The sequence below is a fragment of the Aotus nancymaae genome, unplaced genomic scaffold (assembly GCF_030222135.1).
Source record: "Aotus nancymaae isolate 86718 unplaced genomic scaffold, 86718_ANA_hifiasm-v0.15.2.pri h1tg000108l, whole genome shotgun sequence".
Taxonomy (NCBI): Eukaryota; Metazoa; Chordata; class Mammalia; order Primates; family Aotidae; genus Aotus; species Aotus nancymaae.
Window position 1 is genome coordinate 27,514,883 of NW_026988523.1, and position 21,500 is coordinate 27,536,382.

Sequence of the window (21,500 nt, forward strand, 5' to 3'; positions counted from 1 at the left end):
GAGGACAATGAGAGGTCCCATCTCATCAAGGGAGCATTTCATACGTCTTCCCTTCTCCAAGGTACAGCTACCCCTACCAATGGAATGGTAGCCTGGCAACTGGGGGACCCCTCATCAACTTCAACAAAGCATTTTTCACCCCTGGAAAAACAAACATTTTGATTACCCTGAATACCTCATTATCTAGTTTCCAGATGAAGACAATGGTCTGTGCAGCCAGAAATGCTATAAATCAGGACTTGTCACTCTCAACCCATTGGCACTATCTGTCAGCCTCAGTTTCCTCACCTGTAAAATGGGGGCAATGATAATAACCACCTCTCCAGATTACTGGGAAAATTAAATGACTTTACTTATACAAAGCACCGAGGACTTCATTTCCATTCTGTTACTCACCTTGATTATGTAGAGAGGAACTGCTCACCCACCACCCAAGAATGAACAGGAATTTTCAGCAGACAAGTAGAAAAGCTAACTTATTTTTTATTCCTAGACCCACTGAAAGCTCCTGAGATGACTGTTTAAAATGGAGGTTTCCTGGGACCCACCCCAACCCACTGAATCAGGACATCTAGGAGGCAGAGCTTAGAAATATGCATCTCTGGCTGGGCGCAGTGGCTCACGGTAATCCCAGCACTTTGGGAGACCAAGGCAGGTGGATCACCTGAGGTCAGGAGTTCAAAACCGGCCTGACCAATATGGTGAAACCCCATCGGTACTAAAAATACAAAAATTGGTCAGGCATGGTGGCACACAACTGTAGTCTCAGCTACTCAGGAGACCAAGACAGGAGAATTGCTTGAACCTAGGAGGTGGAGGTTGCAGTGAGTCAAGAGCATACCACTGTACTCCAGCCTGGACAACAGAGTGAGACTCCATTAACAAAAAAGAAAGCAAGAAAGCAAGCAAGAAAGCAAGAGAAAGGAAGGAAGGAATGAAAGAGAAGGAAAGATGAAAGAAAGAAAGAAGGAAGGAAGGAAGGATGGTGGGACAGGCTGAGGACACCTGACTTCCTAAGAGGTCACACCTGTTAGATGAAGTCAAGTCTGTAAAACTCTAGACTCTGCAAACAAGGATTTGCATCCCCATTTACAAGCCAGTTGACATAATCTTGGAGGTCTAGTTACTCCTCTGTCAAATGAGAATAACAATCATGTCTCTCCCCAAAGGGGCTGTGAGCACTACAGGAGACGAGATAAGTTTCATCCTGAGTGTCCAGCCCAGTCCACTCTATGTAAATATAGTCCCTGCTGGCTACTGTCCCGAGTGTCCAGCCCAATCCACTCTGTTTAAAGATAGTCCCTGCTGGCTACTGTCCCAAGTGTCCAGCCCAATTCATTCTGTGTAAAGACAGTCCCTGCTGGCTACTGTCCTGAATATCCAGCCCAATCCACTCCATGTAAAGACAGTCCCTGCTGGCTACTGTCCCGAGTGTCCAGCCCAATCCACTCCATGTAAAGATAGTCCCTGCTGGCTACTGTCCCGAGTGTCCAGCCCAATCCACTCCGTGTAAAGATAGTCCCTGCTGGCTACTGTCCTGAGTGTCCAGCCCAATCCACTCCATGTAAAGACAGTCCCTGCTGGCTACTGTGCCAAACCGTGCAGTGCCCCACATAGACTTAGGGTCTTCAGCTGAGTCAGCTACAGACTGTCCCCAAGGACTTGGAATCCAGCAGGAGACCAGATCTTGCAAACAATGCACTTCGTGATACAGCAGCTCTGGCCAAGGCTGAAAGAGGAGCCTCTGAGAACAAGAGACCCAAAGGGGGAAATGAGGATCTTGGACGGATGGAGGCACTAGAGAGGAAGGCTTTCAGACAGTCTTTCACCCAACTCCAATGGGCCAGAGGGATGTCTACCAGCCTTGCCAGGCAAGAAGTCACCCTAAGCCCAGGATTTCTAGGTAGTGATCAGGAGATGAATTTGGAAGGGTAAACAGAGGCTGGCACATAAAGGGCTGTGAACACAGGCATAGGGAGTCAGGATTGTCTCCTAGAGTCAAAGCCTTCAGAGCCAAATTCCTCCCATGCATGCATTTCCTGTGGCCCACAGAGTAGTTTTCATTTTCATTTTCCAGTCAGATACCAACATTTACAAATTGAGAGTGATGACGTCACTATCGGGATTCTAAGTTTCTCTGCAACAGTGGGAGTGTGAGGCAGGGGTGGAGTGGACAGGGGTCCTCACTTGTTCACTTTACCTGACTGGCCCCCATAGGCAGAGAGGGTTTGGGACCCCTGGACAGAACTCTGGGGACCCTTTGAGGACCCTGGACAGTGGAGGGTTAGAATTAGGTTTGTGCTTTGGAAGGTCCTGCTGATGATGATTGATACTAGCGTCCGTGCCGAAGTCGGCGCGTCAGTGGCGCGACGGCAGCGTCCGAGGCACTTCGGCAGCGTCCCAGGCGAGGATGGCATCGGCGGCACGGTCAGCGCGTTGCGAGTGTAGGCGGCCCGGTAAGCTGGTCGGGGGCATCCACGGCGCGGTCAACAGTTCTGCGGCTTCTCAGCCGCTGACAGCGTCAGTGGCGTCGGTGCATCATGGGCGTCCACGGTATCCCAGGCGCTGACGGCGCCCGCGGGGTGTGCGGCGCGACGGCGGCGTCTGAGGCACTGTCCGTGCGTCGGGGGCGTCCGCGCCGAGGTCGGTGCGTCAGTGGCGTCTGCTGCGCGGTCGGCGCGTCAGTGACGTCAGCGGCGCGACGGCGGCATCCGAGGCGCCTCGGCGGCGTCCCAGGCGAGGATGGCATCGGCGGCACGGTCGGCGTGTCGGGAGTGTCGGCGGTGCGGTAGGCTGGTTGGGGGCATCCACGGCGCAGTCAGCGGCGTCTGAGGCGCGGTAGGCTCGTCGGGGACATCCGCCGCGCGGTCAGCGGTTTGGCGGCGTCCCAGGCGCTGACAGCGTTGGCGGCGCGGTCAGCACGTCGTGGGCGTCTGCGGCGTCCCAGGTGCTGATGGCGTCTGCGGGGTTTGCGGCGCGACGGCGGCGTCCGAAGCGCAGTCGGCGCGTCAGGGTCGTCTGCGGCGTGTTGGGGACGTCTGCGGTGCGACAGAGGCGGCCGAGGCACTGTCCGTGCGTCGGGGGCGTCCGCTTCGGCGGTGTCCCAGGCGCGGATGGCATCGGCGGCGCAGTCGGCGCGTCGGGAGTGTCCGAGGCGCAGTAGGCTGGTCGGGGGCGGCCGCTGCGCGGTCAGCGGGTCGGCAGCGTCCTAGGCGCTGACAGCGTCAGTGGCGTCGGTGGTGTCCAGAGGGTCTGCGGCGTCGGGGGCGTCAGCCCAACACTTATCTTTCACATATACAAGGTAAGGATTAAAAGTTAACTTAGTTTGTTTGCTCAAATCCTGTCCCAAGAGGAAAATCTGTGTGTAAATGATGTTATTAAAGTCATGCTGCCCGCAGAAAGAGACAATGGAGTTGGGGATGCAGGAAGAAAAAGCAAATTACTCAAGAAAGTGTGTGATTCCAGGCAAAGGACTCTGTGTTTAGCAGCTCACATTACTCACTTGGAGGGGGACAAGGAGGCTGGGCTCTGCTGCGGCCGTGAGAGGGACTCTCAGGACAGCAGCAGTGGGAACAGAGCTGAGTTCAGAGAGCAAACAGGCAATGGGGCCCAGAAGGGCCTGGCAGGGTGTCAGTCCACAAGACAGAGGTAAGGCCAGACAGAGGTTACAGCAGCTTCTGGAGAGAAAAAAAACAGGAAAGAGAAAAGCAGTGGGAGAATGAGCTGTCATCATAGACAGAAATAAGAGTGAGTGCAGCTAAGAGCCACAGACGTGATTACCTCTGCACCCTAAGCTCACAGGCCAGGGAATCTGCATGCCAGTCTCCACTTGCTGAACAGCAATTTTCTCTTGATCATCTTTGGTTTTAGGACACTTGAGGCATGAGTGTGGCCAATGACTTGACACTCTTCTTTTTTTTGCCGGCTGAGTTTTCAAGTGCTTCGCTCTTCAACTGGGGAAGGTTCTTCTTTCCAAGAGAAGGCTCTAAACGCAGCTCTTAAAACTACAGCCAGAAAAACCCCGCTGTCATCCATGATCTTACTGTGATTTTCTCTTCCACCCAAGAGAAACATCAGATAAGGAAAATAGCCTTGGACAAGAAAGCCCAATGAGTAGAGAGAAGCAAAGAGACATTTTGGTATTTTATTTATTGTTGATCTTTGATGCATCACCCAGTAATGACAAGATGGCCAGGAGGAAAAAGCAATCCTAATTGACAAACATATTTAAGAAACTTAGGATTAATAAACGTAAATCGCTTCCGGGTAGATAAGGCAAAGGCAAGGAAATCACACTAGATACAGGCTGTATTTTGGGAAGGAGGAGACTCTAAAAATCAAGGAAAATCAACATTCAATGAACATATGAGAGAACAGAATTAGACTAAACACAGGATATTTATAAAACTATCATATATTTGGGAGGCTGAGGTGGGTGGATCACGAGGTCAAGAGATCGAGACTATCCTGGTCAACATGGTGAAACCCCATCTCTACTAAAAATACAAAAAATTAGCTGGGCATGGTGGTGCATGCCTGTAATCCCAGCTACTCAGGAGGCTGAGGCAGGAGAATTGCCTGAACCCAGGAGGTGGAGGTTGCAGCGAGCCGAGATCGCGCCATTGCACTCCAGCCTGAGTAACAAGTGAAACTCCATCTCAAAAAAAACCCAAAAAGCCTATCATATAAATATACATATTGCTTATATATATCTCCATTCTATTTAACATACACACCAAATATACATAATGTATATTACAAAAAACATAAATGCCCATATTTATGTACAAAAATCTTTTGGAAGATTTTATTACATAAGGATGTGGAAGATATTGAATTAACATCATAGTCATTATTCTGGTCCACTGAAATTTGAAAAAATATTTAGAAAAATCGGACAAATGAGAGAGAGAGGCCATGGTAAGAAACAAATTCCCTATTAGACAGCATGGAGAAGTCACCAAGGAAGGGAGAATGTGAAAGGCATTCAGAATATCCTCTTTCCTGAAGCCTGGTTAATGCTCGGGACTCCTGGGAAAGCCAGCAGGGGAGACTGTCAGAGCCGTGGGTATGTGTCCTGATGGGGGAGGGGTGTGGGAATCCATGGAAAAGCAAAAGAGACAACAGTGGAAAGAAAACAATTGAAATACTCTACGTTATCACAGCACGTGTCAGAGACTACACATCCCCCATCACAGCACGTGTCAGAGAGTACACATCCCCCATCGCAGCACGTGCCAGAGACTACACATCCCACAACACAGAACGTGCCAGAGACTACACATCCCCCAACACAGCACGTGTCAGAGACTACACATCCCCCATCGCAGCACGTGTCAGAGACTACACATACCCCATCACAGCACGTGTCAGAGACTACACATCCCCCATCACAGCACATGTGAGAGAGTACACATCCCCCATCACAGCACATGTGAGAGAGTACACATCCCCCATCGCAGCACGTGCCAGAGACTACACATCCCACAACACAACACGTGCCAGAGACTACACATCCCCCAACACAGCACATGTCAGAGACTACACATCCCCCATCACAGCACGTGTCAGAGACTACACATCCCCCATCACAGCACGTGTCAGAGACTACACATCCCCCATCACAGCACATGTCAGAGAGTACACATCCCCCTTCGCAGCACGTGTCAGAGACTACACATTCCCCAACACAGAACGTGCCAGAGACTACACGTCTCCCATCACAGCACATGTCAGAGACTACACATCTCCCATCGCAGCACGTGTCAGAGACTACACATCCCCCATCGCAGCACGTGCCAGAGACTACACATACCCCAACACAGCACGTGCCAGAGATTACACATCCCCCATCACAGCACGTGCCAGAGATTACACATCCCCCATCACAGCACGTGCCAGAGACTACACATCCCCCAACACTGAGCGCTAGTACAGGAGTTATTAAGAAGTTATTTTAGGCAGTTAGAGAAGGCATCCACATCTTTGTTCTCCTTAGTGTGAGACAACAAACCCCAGGTATTTACCCTAGAACACAGAGCCATTTCACTTGGGGGCTCTTTTCCGGAATTGGGACCAGAACAGAAGGTAGAAATGTTGGAGTGGTGAGTATGGAACAAACCTCAAATCTGTCCTTTAATCTCAAGGATCTCTTTAAACAAGTTTTCTTTCATGGAGAACGTCGTCATCATGTGAGGCTGGGAGAAGTCCTGGAGAAACTGAGGATCTTTGGCCAGGGCACAACCTGGGGCTATTTAAAGGCTTCTGGACTGAACTGGCTTCCAACAGCCTTTTCAGGTGATGGTAGTGGGTCTCCTGCTACCCTGTCACAAAATTTTTCTTTTTTTCTATCCACAGTCAATATCTCTCGTATCCTTTCTGTGTATGCAATGTGTGGGAAGTTTTGCAGTTCAGGGAAACAGTTCTGTTAGGAAAGATCAGTAGTTTCAGTAACGCAACAAGCATCTCTACTGTTAACCTGGTGAGCACATGGTATTTCTAAGCCAACATCACCATCTAGTGAAGATAAAAATCCTCTCCACGTGGTTTACCAATTCTCCCTTTTTATGCCTCTAGAAATCAGGCTCTATGCTCCTTCTGTGAATGGGAAAGCTCTGCCTTCAACAATTAGGAGTAAAATGTCCTCCATAGCCAAATTTTCGTTCTGATACTGTCCCATCAGCAGGAATATTATCATTAGGTCCCTATGTTCCTTTAAGGCACCTATTAGGTCTCCAATGAGAACCGCAATTAGTAAGGGGATTTTAAGTCAGAAGTTAACTGGAACCATTTTCTAAGGGTAAATGTTTTAGCACAGGCCTCAATAGCAGGGAATCTAACACATTCCCTCCATTAAAGAAGCCTTGCCCAAAGGCAACTATTACATAGTGTCTCCGGAGATTCATTTTTTGAGGAGCCAGGCAGATCACACAAGTTTTAGGAAGTCAAAGTGGAATTGCAAGTGGACAACTAAGGCCGCGTGAGATCCCATCACTTCATCTGTTCCATGGTGTGGGGAGTCACACATGTAACACAGTGCTGGGACCCAGGAACCCAGGAGGGAAAACAGTCGGGGACATGCTCTCACTGTCTTCCCCTCCACCACGGGTCACAATGAAAGGAGGGAAACTAAAGGCCGGGCGCGGTGGCTCACGCCTATAATCCCAGCACTTTGGGAGGCCGAGGCGGGTGGATCACGAAGTCAAGAGATCGAGAGACCACCCTGGTCAACATGGTGAAACCCCGTCTCTACTAAAAATACAAAAAATTAGCTGGGCATGGTGGCGCATGCCTGTAATCCCAGCTACTCGGGAGGCTGAGGCAGGAGAATTGCCTGAACCCAGGAGACGGAGGTTGCGGTGAGCCGAGATCGCGCCATTGCACTCCAGCCTGGGTAACAAGAGTGAAACTCTGCCTCAAAAAAAAAAGAAAAAAAAACGTGAAAAGAAGAGAGAGCCTAGCCCCATCTTTCTCCCACGCTGGATGCTTCCTGCCCTCGAACATTGAACCCCAAGTTTTTCAGTTTTGGGACTTGGACTGGCTCTCCTTACTCCTCAGCCTGCAGACACCCTATTGTGTGACCTTGTGATTGCGTTAAGTTAACACTTTTTTTTTTTTTTTTTTTTTGAGATGGAGTTTTGCCCTTGTTACCCAGGCTGGAATGCAATGGCACGATCTCGGCTCACCGCAACCTCTGCCTCCTGGGTTCAGGCAATTCTCCTGCCTCAGCCTCCCGAGTAGCTGGGACTACAGGCACGCGCCACCATGCCCAGCTAATTTTTGTATTTTTTAGTAGAGACGGGGTTTCACCATGTTGACCAGGATGGTCTCAATCTCTTGACCTTGTGATCCACCCGCCTTGGCCTCCCAAAGTGCTGGGATTACAGGTTTGAGCCACTGTGCCCGGCCCGTAAGTTAACACTTAATAAACTTCCATCTAATATTATATATATACACACACACACATCCTATTAGTTCTGTCCCTCTAAGAGAACCCTGACTAATACAGATTTTGCTACCAGGAGTGATTCTAGAGGAACAGAATATTGAGGATGAAGTTTTTCATTGGTTTTGGGATTTCTGGAGTTGGCTGCTTAATATTATTCAACCCCAAAATGCTAAGGACTCTACTAATAGTATGGAAAACACCGATAGTCCTCAGTGGAAACAGTTTAGAGAGTTATGCAAAATAAATGCATTTGACACTCCTGATTCACAGCTCATGAGAGGCAAGGAGTTTAGTGACTTTATACATAATACCTTTGACCATATGTGAAGAACCAAGGAACATAAGAGGTTAGTTGCTCCTAAGTTCAGTGGACAAAGTGATGAAAGAAAATGATAAACCCAGGGAATCTGTCTCCCAGCGTCAGAACAGACACTGAACCTCAAATCTAACATTTTCCTGAGTGAAAGTCTTATCTCCTGTAGAGAAAGAACAGAAATTGTGGAAAAACAGACACAAGCTTGTATCATGCGATTGGTGAACTTGCAATAAAAGATGCATGCACAGCTTCGCCAGGTGTCTACTGTTAAAGTGAGGGCATTGATTGGAAAAGAATGGGACCCTGCAACCTGAAATGAGGACGTGCTACTGCTAGGAAGGACCAACACCAAGAGGAGAAAAATGTGACCATAGGCTCTGCCCTACACCCCAGAGCCCAAGAAACAACTGCTGGATTCACAGGAATGAAAAGTGCTTGAAGAAGTAGAAACTTACCTTTAATGGTTCTTTTTAGGACCAGGAGAGGTTAAGGAAAAAGGACCATTGCATCTAGAGAAATAGTAAGAATTATATTATTGGACCTAGAAATAGAAATTCCATTTGACCCAGCAATCCCATTACTGGGTATATATCCAAAGGATTATAAATCATTGTACTATAAGGACACATGCACACGAATGTTCATTGCAGCACAGTTCACAATAGCAAAGACCTGGAACCAACCCAAATGCCTATTGATGATAGACTGGACAGGGAAAATGTGGCACATATACACCATGGAATATTATGCAGCCATCAAAAACGATGATCATGTCCTTTGTAGGGACATGGGTGAACCTGGAAACCATCATTCTCAGCAAACCGACACAAGAACACAAAATCAAACACCGCATGTTCTCACTCATAGGCGGGTGTTGAACAATGAGAACACATGGACACAGGGAGGGGAGCACTACACACTGGGGTCTGTTGCGGGGAAATAGGGGAGGGACAGTGGGGGGTGGGGAGCTGGGGAGAGATAGCATGGGGAGAAATGCCAGATATAGGTGAAAGGGAGGAAGGCAGCAAATCACTGCCACGTATGCACCTATGCAACAATCTTGCATGTTCTTCACATGTACCCCAAAACCTAAAATGCAATTTAAAAAAAAAGAATTATATTCTTCTGCATGTTCACTTTACAAAGGGTTTTATATATATTATCTCATGAATATTTATTAATTAATTTTCCAGATACCATTCTAAACACCGGGTGTACAGAGGTCAGGAAATAAGATCGCCTTTAGAAACTCAAACTTGTGAAATGAAGTGCTCAGAAACATACTTTTATCAGAATGTGGGAACTGTTCTAACTCTGAATATTATAGCAAGGTAGGGGCAGGGCACATAGGATAAGACATTTTTTCCTAATCAGAGGGTGGGACATTGAGAATTCTCAAAGGCAATCCCATTCTCATCCACAGGAGGATGTCTCAGAGAAGCAAGGATGGTGTAAGGCAGGGTCTTCTCTAAGGAAGAGTCTTTGCCACAACCTTAGAGAGTGCAGAGAATCCCCCAGAGGATTGCTGGGATAAGAAGACAGGGAGCTAAAAGGAATTCAAATTGGAAAGAAAGTAAAATTACTTCTGTTCATAGGTGACATAATCTTAAATGTCGTAAAATACTAAAGATTTCACAAAAAAAACTATTAGAACTAATAAGTGACTTCAGCAAAGTACCAGGACACAAAATAGCACCCAAAAATAATGTGTGTTTCTATCCCCTAACAATTACCAATTAAAGGAGGAAATTAAGAGAATAATTTTATTTACAACAGCATAAAAAAACACATAGGAATTATCCAAGGAAGTGAAAGACTTGAACAATGAAAACTACAAAATATTGCTGAAAAATATTAAAGAACACATGGAAAAAGTGGAAAGACTTCCCATATTTATGGATTGGAAGATTTAATATTGCTAAGATGTCAATACTACCAAAGGTGATATACAGATTCAATGCAACCTCTATCAAAATCCCAACAACTTTTTTTTTTTTTTTTTGCAAATATAGAAAAATCCATCCTACATTCATATGGAATCTCAAGGGACGCTGAATAGACAAAACAATATTGAGAAAGAACAAGCTGGGTGTGGTGGCTCATGTCTGTAATCCCAGCACTTTGGGAGGCTGAGGCAGGAAGATTGTTTGAGGCCAAGAGTTCAAGACTAGCCTGGGCAACACAGCAAAAACCTTTCTCTACAAAACATTTTTAAAAAGAACAAAGTTGGAAGACTCATATTTCCTGACTTCAAAATTTAATACAAAGTTCGAGTAATCAAAACAGCGTGGTACTAACACGAAGACATATAGACCAATGAAATAGAATAAAAAGCCCAGAAATAAACCCTGTATATATGGAGAAACGATTTCTGAGAAGGGCGCCAAGACCATTCAATGGGGAAAAGACAGTCTTTTCAACAAATGGTTCTGGGAAAGCTGGATATCTAATTGCAAAAGAAAGAAGTCGGACCCTTGTTAGGCTGCACCTTTACTTGTCCATGGGCTAAAGGGAGCAGACAACTAACTGTCATTTTTGGATCTTGAGGTCTAGTCAGTCTGCCCTTTTCAGAGTCTCCTTATGTTTGTTGTATAGAAAATGTCCAGGGTTTTAGTTCTACTTACTGGGAGACCTCAGGAAAAGCATGCGTATTCCATCTTCCCGGAAATGAAAGTCACTCTGCCAGCCATTTTGTTTTGCTTTTGTTAGAGACAAGGTCTCTGTCACCCAGGCTGCAGTGCGCTGCATCGTAGCTCACTGCAGCCTCCCACTCCTGAGCTCAAGCAAGCAACAGCAATCCCCTTGTCCCAGTCTCCTGAGTAGCTAGGACCACAGGTGTGTAACACCACAGCTGTCTATTTTTTTTTTTTTTTTTTTTTAGAGATGGGGTCTTGCTATATTGCCCAGGCTGGTCTCAAAGTCCTGGCCTCAAGCAATCTCCCTGCCTCAACTTCCCAAAGTGCTGGGATTACAGGCATGAGCCATCATGCCTGGCCTCAGTTTTTTAATGTAACTTCTTATTTCACCTTCATTTTCTGAAACATCTTTTTACTGGGTAAATAATTCTAGGTTGCAGGGTTTTTTTATTTCAGTACTTAAGAGATGTTGGGCCACTGTGTTCTAGCTGACAATCGTTTTGATGACAAAACTGCTATCGCCTTTCTTCCTTTGTACATAACTAGTTGTTTTTCCTCTGGCTGCTTTTACAATTTTCTAACAGGGTTTGAGAGATTGTATTAGGATTTGCCTTTGTTTAGTTATTTTCCTATTTCTTGTGCTTGGGGTTGAGTGATTTAGATATGTGGCCTTATAGGGTTCATCAAATTTGGGGAAATTTGGGTCACTATTTCTACTAATAGTTCTATTCCTCTCCTCGTTTGGATATTCCAATTGTCTTGGTTCATTTATTCTATAATAAAATACCACAGACTAGGTAATTTTGAAATAATAGAAACTTATTTCTTGTAGTTCTGGAGGCTGGGAAGCCCTAGATCAAGGCACCGGCACTGGTGTCTGGTGACAGGGGCTCTTTGCTTTCAAGATGGTAGCTTGTTGCTGTGTTCTCACATGGTGGAAGGCAGACAGCAAAAAGGGCCAAAACTCTGTGTGAAGCAATGCCTTAATCCCATTCATATGACCTAATCTCTTCCTAAAAGGCCCCAATTAATACCACCACAATGGAGATTAAGTTTGAACATGAATTTTGGAGAGGATACACTAGTACCCATTATTATGCTACTTGAAGTTTTTCCACAATTCACTCATGTGTTGTTCATTTTTATGCCTTTCTTCCGTTTTATTTTGTGTAGTTTCCATTCTTATGTCTTTCAAGTATAATCTGTCTTTGCAATATCTAATCTAATGTTCATCCTATCCAGTATATTTTTCTTCTCATGATTTGCAGTTTTAATCTATGAAGTTCAATTTGGGTCTTTCAGACACGTGACAAAACAAACATATATATATATATATATATATATATATATATATATATATATATATATATATATATAAACACGTTCAATTTTTCCTCCAGCCTTTGAAAATATAAACTTATTATTGTTTCAACTGTCTGCTATTTCTATCCTCTATATCAGTTCTGAGTCAATTTCAGTTGATGGATTTTTTTCTCATTACGGTTTGATTTTTCTATTTTTTTGAATGCCTCATAATGTTTTTCTGATGTCGGATATGGTGAACGTTTTCTTGTTTGGTGCTGAACATTTTTGTTTTCCTATAAATATTCTTGGGCTTTGTTCTAGGATGCAGGTAAGTTACTTGGAAATAACTTGATCCTATGGCTCTTGCATTTAAGATATTAGATCGGCCCTTAGCCGTGTTGTATTCTTTTTTTTTATCACTGCTGTTGACAAATGACAACAAACTTAGTGACTTAAAACAGCACAAATGTATTATCTTACATTTATGTCCAAAATGGGTCTTTCTGAACTAAGAGCCACCATGTTCCTTCCTGGAGGCTCTGAGAATCCATTTCCTTGCTCCTAAGGCTACCCACATTCCTAGGTTTATAATTCTTTTTCATCTTCAAAAGCCAGCAACAGCAAGTTAAGCTCTTTTCATGTCCTATCACTCTGACTTCCCTCTTGCGCTTATTAGATTGGGCCTAACTAAATAATACAGGGTAATCATTCCATCTCAAGGTGAGCTGATTGGCAAACTTGATTCCATCTGCAATCTTAGTTACGCTTCAACACGTAACCTAACATAATCATAGATTCTGGAAACTACTATGTAGACATCTTTGGAAGGCCATGGTTCTGCCTACAGTAAGCATTCAGTCTTAGGCTAATCGTTCTCCACTATTGATGCAAAACTCTTCTTTGTTCTGTACTTATGTTCTCAGCTCAAGGAGTTCACCAGGCTGAAAACTCAGTTTTCCAGTTATAACCCAGAAACACTCTCAGGGTAGTAAGCTGGGCAACTAAAGGGATCACCTCATTTGTTTCCCATATTTTAGGGATCCACTACTTGGTATTTAATGTCATTTGACCCATCTGCTATCCTCTTTTTGAGCAAAGGTCAGTTCTCAATTCACGTGCAGAGTCAGCAAATGGGCCCTGGGAATAAAATGGCTAGAAATCTCAGTTCATCTTGGACAGTTTTACCTTACCTCCTGAACTTCAGTTCTTCTAGTGCTGGTTACTGCCACAATGCTCAGCTCCATCTAAAAATAAAATGCCGTATTTTGCCTCAAAATCCTCTCTGAGCTCAGACTGGCTCTTAATCTGGTAGATTTCTGGACTGTCACATTCCTTTACATCATCCCTAGATACTCTGTTTTTTTTGTTTGTTTGTTTGTTTTTGTTTTTTTTTTTTTTTTGAGTCGGAGTTTCGCTCTTGTTACCCAGGCTGGAGTGCAATGACTTGATCTCGGCTCACCGCAACCTTCGCCTCCTGGGTTCAAGCAATTCTCCTGCCTCAGCCTCCTGAATAGCTGGGACTACAGGCATGCGCCACCATGGCCAGCTAATTTTTTTTGTATTTTTAGTAGAGACGGGGTTTCACCATGTTGACCAGGATGGTCTCGATCTCTTGACCTCGTGATCCACCCGCCTCGGCCTCCCAAAGTGCTGGGATTACAGGCATGAGCTATAATGTTTTTATATGTAATGAAGCATACAATTTGACAGAGAAAGAGAATAGGAAGGGTCCAAGATAGCAGTCCTCAATCCTAGATGTCTATTAGCTTATCTGCGGGAATTTAAAAAATGCAGATGCCTGGACTCCATACCAGAGACGTCCATTTAACTAGGCTGGAAAGGTACTGGGCATCAATGTTTAGAGAATCTCCATGGGTGATATGAATCTGCAGCCAGGGCTAAGAATCACTGGTCTGAGAGCTCAGCTTATCCAGTACAGGATGATAGCTAAACGTGCAACCAGCTCAGAGAAAATGCTGAAAACCAAATCACAGACTACGTCTGCATTCCTACAGTTAATATTGGCAGAGCCTGAAACAAAAAGAAGAGAAAAAGTGATAGAAGGACATCATTTGTGTCCCCTACACCTAAGATTTCTCTCTTTCAAATGTGTTGTTTTGCAGTTCACATTATTTAGGCCCTGAGACACCAAGACAAACTGACATTGATAATATAATCAGTCATCAATAAATAACTCAAATCTTATTGCTGTATAATAATTTTATTAAACAGTTTTATGGAAAAAACCCAAAACATTTCTGTATGCGTCATGTCATATAATTTCCAGGTGTGTTAAGAGTCCGGTGACAAATTACACTTGGAGAACAGCTTTAAAATTCACTCCTGTATTCCACTCCTATCTGAAATATTGAAAAGCAGCTCTGTACCTCAGCATTAAAGGTTACAAAAAGCACCATTTAAAAGAGGACTCATATATTTAACTCCCTTCGAATTATAGTCCTATCTCTCCTTTCTGACACAGAGCTGCACTCATTAGAAATGCTGCCATGTAATAGCAACCAGCATGCTCCAATTTACCAAAATTCAAACAAGTCTCATATGTGAGACCCATGCAGAGATTAGGACTGACCAACAGCAGTGAGCTTTGGCTGTCCCAAAACCACAAGCTGGATTGGGTAAGTGTTTTGCAGAGGGGAACAGAAAAGAAGTAAGATCACCAATACCTAATATATTACTTAATGTAGGTATCCGTTGACCATTTAACCTGACACCTGCAAAATCCATAGTGTTTAGTATTTCACACCCATCTTACTGCAAAAATGCTGTGCTACATACAATTAATTCAAGTTAACGCCAATATTGAAACTAATAAAAAATTAATTTGTAATAAAACTTATTCACTTCGAAGCACAATTGAGAAAAGCAAATCAAGACAAAGCCCAAACTAGAATCCCAGAAGGATTCCATTGCTAAGAATTGGACTCTGTAAGTAATAGACTTGAGTTTTTCTCTTTTTTCCTTCTTTCTTAGAATTTAAAAAATGATTTGGCTTTTTACTCTAAAAGTCTGGGTTCATTGCAGAAATCACAGTCCTTCCATCTCCAATTGTGACTGGCACTTAAGGAGAGACAAATGTTTCGATCCAATGAGTTTTGAAAGACCCTAGTTGCTACCCTCCCAGATCCTCCGTACCACGGGTAACTGGAGTCAGCAGCCCCTGGTAGAAGACAGCAAAAACTGGGCTTTAAGGATGAATTGGAATAATGCAGGAATACACTGTACATCTGCTGTTAAGCCCATGCCCCAAATCACTAGAATATGAGAATGTAGAAATCTCTGAGAACAGAATGAATTTCAAACACACACAAACAGACTATTGCATATCATTTTTAGTTGAGGTCAAAATTATTAAAGCCCTATTTCCCCAATTAAAAGCAGGGAATTCTATTAGTATGTCTTCTTCATTTATATCCCAGATTAATATAAACCCAGTCTAGAGGTATCACTTCTTTCCAAACTTAACTTCATTTTAACAACATACATAGAATACTGACACTTTTCAAAGTTTTCATCCCAGACCCATTAGATCTAGAAGAGACGAGGAAGAATCAGAGCAAAGTGAATGGGCCTGGGTTTGTAGGATTCTCACGAACTTCTCTTGGATTCTTCTTTTACAAAGTTTCTGTACCATACAAGCATACGTTTAAAAAGCCAACACTACTGAGGTCAGGTATGCCCTTCAGGGGTGTTGCCCAGAATGGTAAAATCCCATCCAATTCCAAGCTTAAAGGAGGCTAATAACCATGGTATGGAATTTCTCTGTACCAGCAGCATGGCTAACCCATGTTGTTTTAGGTAACGTCTGACTCACTGGGAAAGTCTGCCTGACAAATGAACTTAAAGCAGAATAGAGAAGAAAGGGAAGAGAATTGGAACAAGATGCAAAGGGAAGATTGTTTTACACTCTAATTCTGAACGGTGATATCCAAGGACACCACCATGTGGTGTCTGATTTAATTTCCGTTTCAAAGAGGACATTTTCTGTTCTACGTTACTCAAGCCTTTAGTCTCCTATTGTTACTCCTCAGCTCGGCCCCTCTTCTCTTCCCCACAATTCCAAAACCATGCTGCAGTTCTTTAAGGGTCAGCCCCTGTGAAGAGCTATTTTCTTATTCTGCCTACTTTGACTCTGTAAAATTCCAACAGGAAAAATAAAGGCTAAAAAAGATTTTTTTTTTGTCTTTAGTCATTTTCAAAATCTGTCAAACTCTCTCCTGCATAAAATTATTATTATTTTGAGACAGAGTTTCACTCTTGTTACCCAGGCTGGAGTGCAATGGCGCGATCTCGGCTCACCGCAACCTCCGCCTCCTGGGTTCAGGCAATTCTCCTGCCTCAGCCTCCCGAGTAGCTGGGATTACAGGCATGCGCCACCATGCCCAGCTAATATTTTGTATTTTTAGTAGAGACGGGGTTTCACCATGTTGACCAGGATGGTCTCGATCTCTTGAGCTTGTGATCCACCCGCCTCGGCCTCCCAAAGTGCTGGGATTACAGGCATGAGCCACCGCGCCTGGCCCTCTCCTGCCTAAAATTAATTATCCCATTAATCAGTATACAAGGATGAATGAGTAGTACTTTGGGTTACTTCTTTCTCTCCCTCCCTCGCTTCCAGGCAGAGTGAGACAAGGCCTCTCAGAACCATGGGATCTATCAGCAGTATAGAAAAGGGACAGTGCTGAAGGAGTCATCACCCAGTTCCTCCTACCCATTCCCTTCTATGCCAGCTGGTGGGCTCCCATTTCACATCTGGCTGAGAGTTACCTCAGAACATGGGAAACTGACACTCTGCACATTTCCAGATAGAAAGATCTGAAGGTCACTAGCGCCAAACCCTCTGTCACTGGAGGCAGACCCATTTCACAAAAGCCTTGGGCCTCAAAGAAACTGAAGAGATCTCTTTTCCTGCCCCACTCTACTGATACACCTGTGTGGAGTAAAAATTTTCACACATGAACACGTAGATATTACCTTTTGATACTGTTTACAAGAAATATGAATATAACAAACTTCATGTAACAACCAAGATTTTGAATCTTCCTAAGTGGCCCACTTATTTAATGGGTATTGGACAAATACAAAATTCTAGTACAACTGAAGACTGTAAATCCTGAGAGTTGGTTATAATAGGATCTGGCCTGGATTTTTAAATGGCACACTATTGAAAAAGTGTTTGGGACCATAAAATGTTCTCCACAAAAGCCTTTTGCTGCAGAAGGTGGCCGCGGATGGCTGAAGTAGTATTTACTCTTAGCAATTAACTGCCAAAGCATTTAGTTATTTGCATCCCAGCAAAACAACAACGCCACACCTTACTCTATCACACCTGGAACCCAAGAGGTCTACAGGCCCAAAGACAACTGTGTTGTCCGCTTTGCATGGGAAAGACGGGAGGTAGCTAACCTGACCTGGAGGTGCCCTTTCAGTGTGGCTAGGCTCATCTGAGTGGTCAGGGAGTCTCCCATTCATCAATACTTTAGCCTCCTTTAGTGCTGAATATTTGCCTTCTTATCTGTAAAACAGAAGAGCCCAGCCACTTGGGCAAAAATATTTTCTCTCAACCCCAAAAGTCAATTGAATATTTTTCAGTTCACATATGGAAATCAGTGACCCCACTTCATCATCAAACACCTTTAAAAAGAAGAGGCCGGAGAACAAAATGATCTTAACACTTAGTGCAAAGCATGATGCTTTTCACGGTTGGGAATATTAGGAATACTTTCTTGTTTCTTGGCCTAACAAATCTTTAAATGAGGGAACCCGTTAGGTGCATCAAGTTCAATGAGTTAAATGAACCTGAGCAGTTTATCTAGAGCAGCATTTAGTGATGTGTATAGGGTTGGCCATATTAATCTAAGACCACGGAGGGCTACACTAGAGAAGATAATTTGAAGAAGCATTTATCAAAAGCCTGAAATTCTCCAATGCAGTCTCTTAAGACCAATGAAAAGCCATTTTTAAGTTAAAAAAAAAAATGCCAGCACATAAAAATCTTTCAAGGATGAAAGACATTAAACTACTCCCTGGTTTCACTGCTACTTTCAGAAGTGTGTGCTGAGAGAGAAAAGACAGAAGTAGCCGGGCGTGGTGGCTCAAGCCTGTAATCCCAGCACTTTGGGAGCCCAAGGCGGGTGGATCACGAGGTCAAGAGATCGAGACCATCCTGGCCAACATGGTGAAACCCTGTCTCTACTACAAATACAAAAAAATTAGCTGGGTGTGGTGGCGTGCACCTGGCTACTCAGGAGGCTGAGGCAGGAGAATTGCTTGAACCCAGGAGGCGGAGGTTGCAGTGAGCTAAGATCGCACTACTGAACTCTAGCCTGGTGCCTGGCTACAGAGCAAGACTGTTTCAAAAAAAAAGAAAGGATAGAAGTAGGGCCAGGCCAAGTGGGAAGACTTTTGGGAATTTGCCGATACAGCCTCAGCCCTGGCACCAAACTCAAACAAAAAAGCAGATGTTCTGCACTCTGCCTGTCTTATAATGCTGAGACGTATTTTCTTTAGAAGTTAAAGCAAGCACTACAAGGTGGCCTGGGCCTGTGCTGGGCTAAAAAGACCTTCTGGCAGCCCTCGTCTCTGGGGTGGGTCAGGTGTCATAAAAAGTCACTTACCCAATGAGTTTTGTGTTAGAGAGGGGTCAGGTATGGGAGGCTCTTAAAGGAAGAATGAGAGGAAAGGGTTCTTGTGAGGCATCTGGTATCATATCAACAACACAGACTGTGCCACATACTCTGGGAATATAGAGAACCCATGCAAGGAAAACTGCCCTTGTGATGAGGCAGCTGTTAAGTAGGGCAGCTGTCTAGCACAAGCCCATTCCTTGGAGAGCCAAGGTAGCAGTGATAGAACCTCTGCCCAGCAAGGATCCTAAGAGTCTGCTGTTCTTTCATTTTAGGAAAAAAGCTTCCTATATAGTTATTCCTGCAGTACCCCCAAAGAGGTCTTGGTGAAAACCCACAGGCAGAGACAATACTTCTAGCTGGGGCTAGGAGGCTTCCATTTACCTTCTTCTCATATGTATATATATTTTTTTCTTAAAATAAATTCCGTGAACTCATAAAGCTCTCATCTGCAATCAAATGCAAAAGCAGAGCATCCTACTCACAGGCTCTGAAACACACATATCAGCCTCAAAGCAAATCAGCCTTCCAGTCTCAGGTAAGACTGGTTCAGTCCAGAAAGGCAAGGGGGATGCTTCTCCTGAATCCTTGGAGGCAAGAAGGGATCCCTTCAGATGGGCTTGTATAGCAGAGTAGTAACATACTTCTTCTTGTAGCGATGGGTTGCGCTGAGGACCATCACACTGTCCTGCAAGGAAAAGAAACACGTGCAGCTAATTCATTAGTTAAGACAGATGGTAGCTCTTCCCAGTCATCAGTCCTTCATAGTCACTCACTTTTAACAGAGACAGTTTGATATAAGAGAAGAAGGTTGGTTTTGGAGTCAAATCAGTTTCAGTTCCAATCTGATTCCTATTATTCTACTTGTGGCCTTGGGTAATCTACTCAGTGTGTCCAAGTCTTTTTATCTCATCATTACAAAAGATAATATCTACCATTAAGGTGGCTCTGATGATTACGTGAGAATATCTGGCACAGTTTCTGACATACAAGTGCTGAAGAAATATTAGTCTCCTACCTTGCTCCCTTCCCTACTTTAAATTATAATATTGGGCTTAAAACTAGCAAGGAAAAGAAAGAAAGAAATATCCTGGCATCCATATCTAGAAGAAAGTCTTAAAGACAAAGAGAAAAAAAGAAACAATCCTTCTGAAAAACAATTCCCAAGTCCTAGAGCAGGTGTAATTTCCATTTAATACCGGGGATAATTCAAAAAGTCCTCTCTGATTTAGAGGGAACCTAAGAATCCCTCTCTATCTTTGAACAAAGTAAACACCAAAATCCTCTTCAGAAGGACACCCAATCCAATGGATCAATTCCAAACCACCTAAACAATCTGAGAGAATCAGGAATGGGTCAGAACCACAATAATCAACACCTTCGCCTGAATCAGAACCAGTCAGAAGAGAGCAAGAGGTACCATTTCCCAGGCTGTGTTACAGACTACAGATGTACCACAGGAGGACGTGGCAAGCCTATGCATATTAAATGACGCCCAAGGAGCAGTTACAGGAGGCAAAATCCATCAGATCCCAAATAACCCAAGCAAATCCAATTCGGAACCGGTGTATCCTTCCACCTCCCTCCACGCTGTATTAGCCACAATGAATGCTTCCCGGGTTAACATTCCAGAATCATGTTGACTAACATGATAACATTCCAGAATCAATCATGTTGACTGACTAACTAAAGCCTAAATACGACAGAAGCAAGGCAGGTAAAAAATTCACTCGACACTTCCACAGGTTTTGTGGAAATGAGGACCAGGTGAGAAAGACCATCTTGGAAAGACCTGGCATGATGATAATACAGGAAAGAACATGAAGTCAGCATGGAGGGCTGGACCTCAGTTCTGCCTCTGGTACTTACTGGCAATTTGACCTTCTCTGAGCCTTAGTTTCTTTATCTATAAAACAGGGGTTAAAAATAACACTTATCTCACAGGTTATTATAAAAATTCAATTCAAAATATATTTTTAAGTGTTACATCGTACCACATAATTTGTTAGCTGTAACAGTGATTTCCCAAGTCCAGCTACACATCCATGAAGTAAAAGCAGCTTAAAAAAATTACTAGGGCCCATCCTAGATACACTTATTCAGAATCTCTAGGAATGGAACTGTTGAATCTGGATTTTTACAGGAGAAGCCCAGGAGATTCTGATGATAATCAGCCTAGTTTGATAACCACAGAGCTATATAACTTTATTCCAATAGCCAAACCACAAAGACATAACAAGACAGGAACAGAATGGCTATTTTCATATCAGACTCTAAAATAGCAGAAAAACCAAGGAGGACTCTAGAGTTAAAGGGGACCAGGCAAATCTGGTCACATTTCTCCATTACCTCGTGTTTAGGAGACATATGAGTCCCTAAGTATATATGAATGGGGTACCCGAAAGTAGCTCAATTCTACCTGTAAAAAAGTGAAAGCCTTAATATCACATTCAAGCATTCTTTGAACTGGAAGCTAAACCTGCTTTTTCTGCAGATGAAATCCTGTACTATGAACTCAAACTTCAGTAAGTAGCTGGTATGAAGATTCTAGTCACCCAAAAAGTAACTGGGCAGCAACAAACTCCTATCAGAGGGCAATACAACCAGCCAAATCACAGAGACTGAGATTTTAAAACAAACAACCTAGTAAT

General features: G+C 43.9%; 1 protein-coding gene across 2 annotated transcripts in view; it reads right to left on the reverse strand.

Moving 5' to 3' along the window:
• Positions 1-4,130: 4,130 nt before the first annotated feature.
• Positions 4,131-21,500, reverse strand: part of PRKAB2 (protein kinase AMP-activated non-catalytic subunit beta 2) — a 30,631-nt gene continuing 13,261 nt past the window's right edge. Inside the window, exons 8-10 of one of the 2 annotated variants that reach the window (XR_001110532.2) lie at positions 19,335-19,537; positions 8,720-8,773; positions 4,131-6,424 (exon numbers count right to left, since the gene is read on the reverse strand). Coding sequence is in view for 1 of the 2 variants with exons in the window: in XM_012471986.2 (XP_012327409.1) it covers positions 19,460-19,537 (78 nt within the window). In the remaining variant the exon portion in view is untranslated. Of the gene's footprint in view, positions 6,425-8,719; positions 8,774-14,407; positions 19,538-21,500 lie in introns of those variants that run through there. The other variant, XM_012471986.2, reaches the window with a different exon arrangement.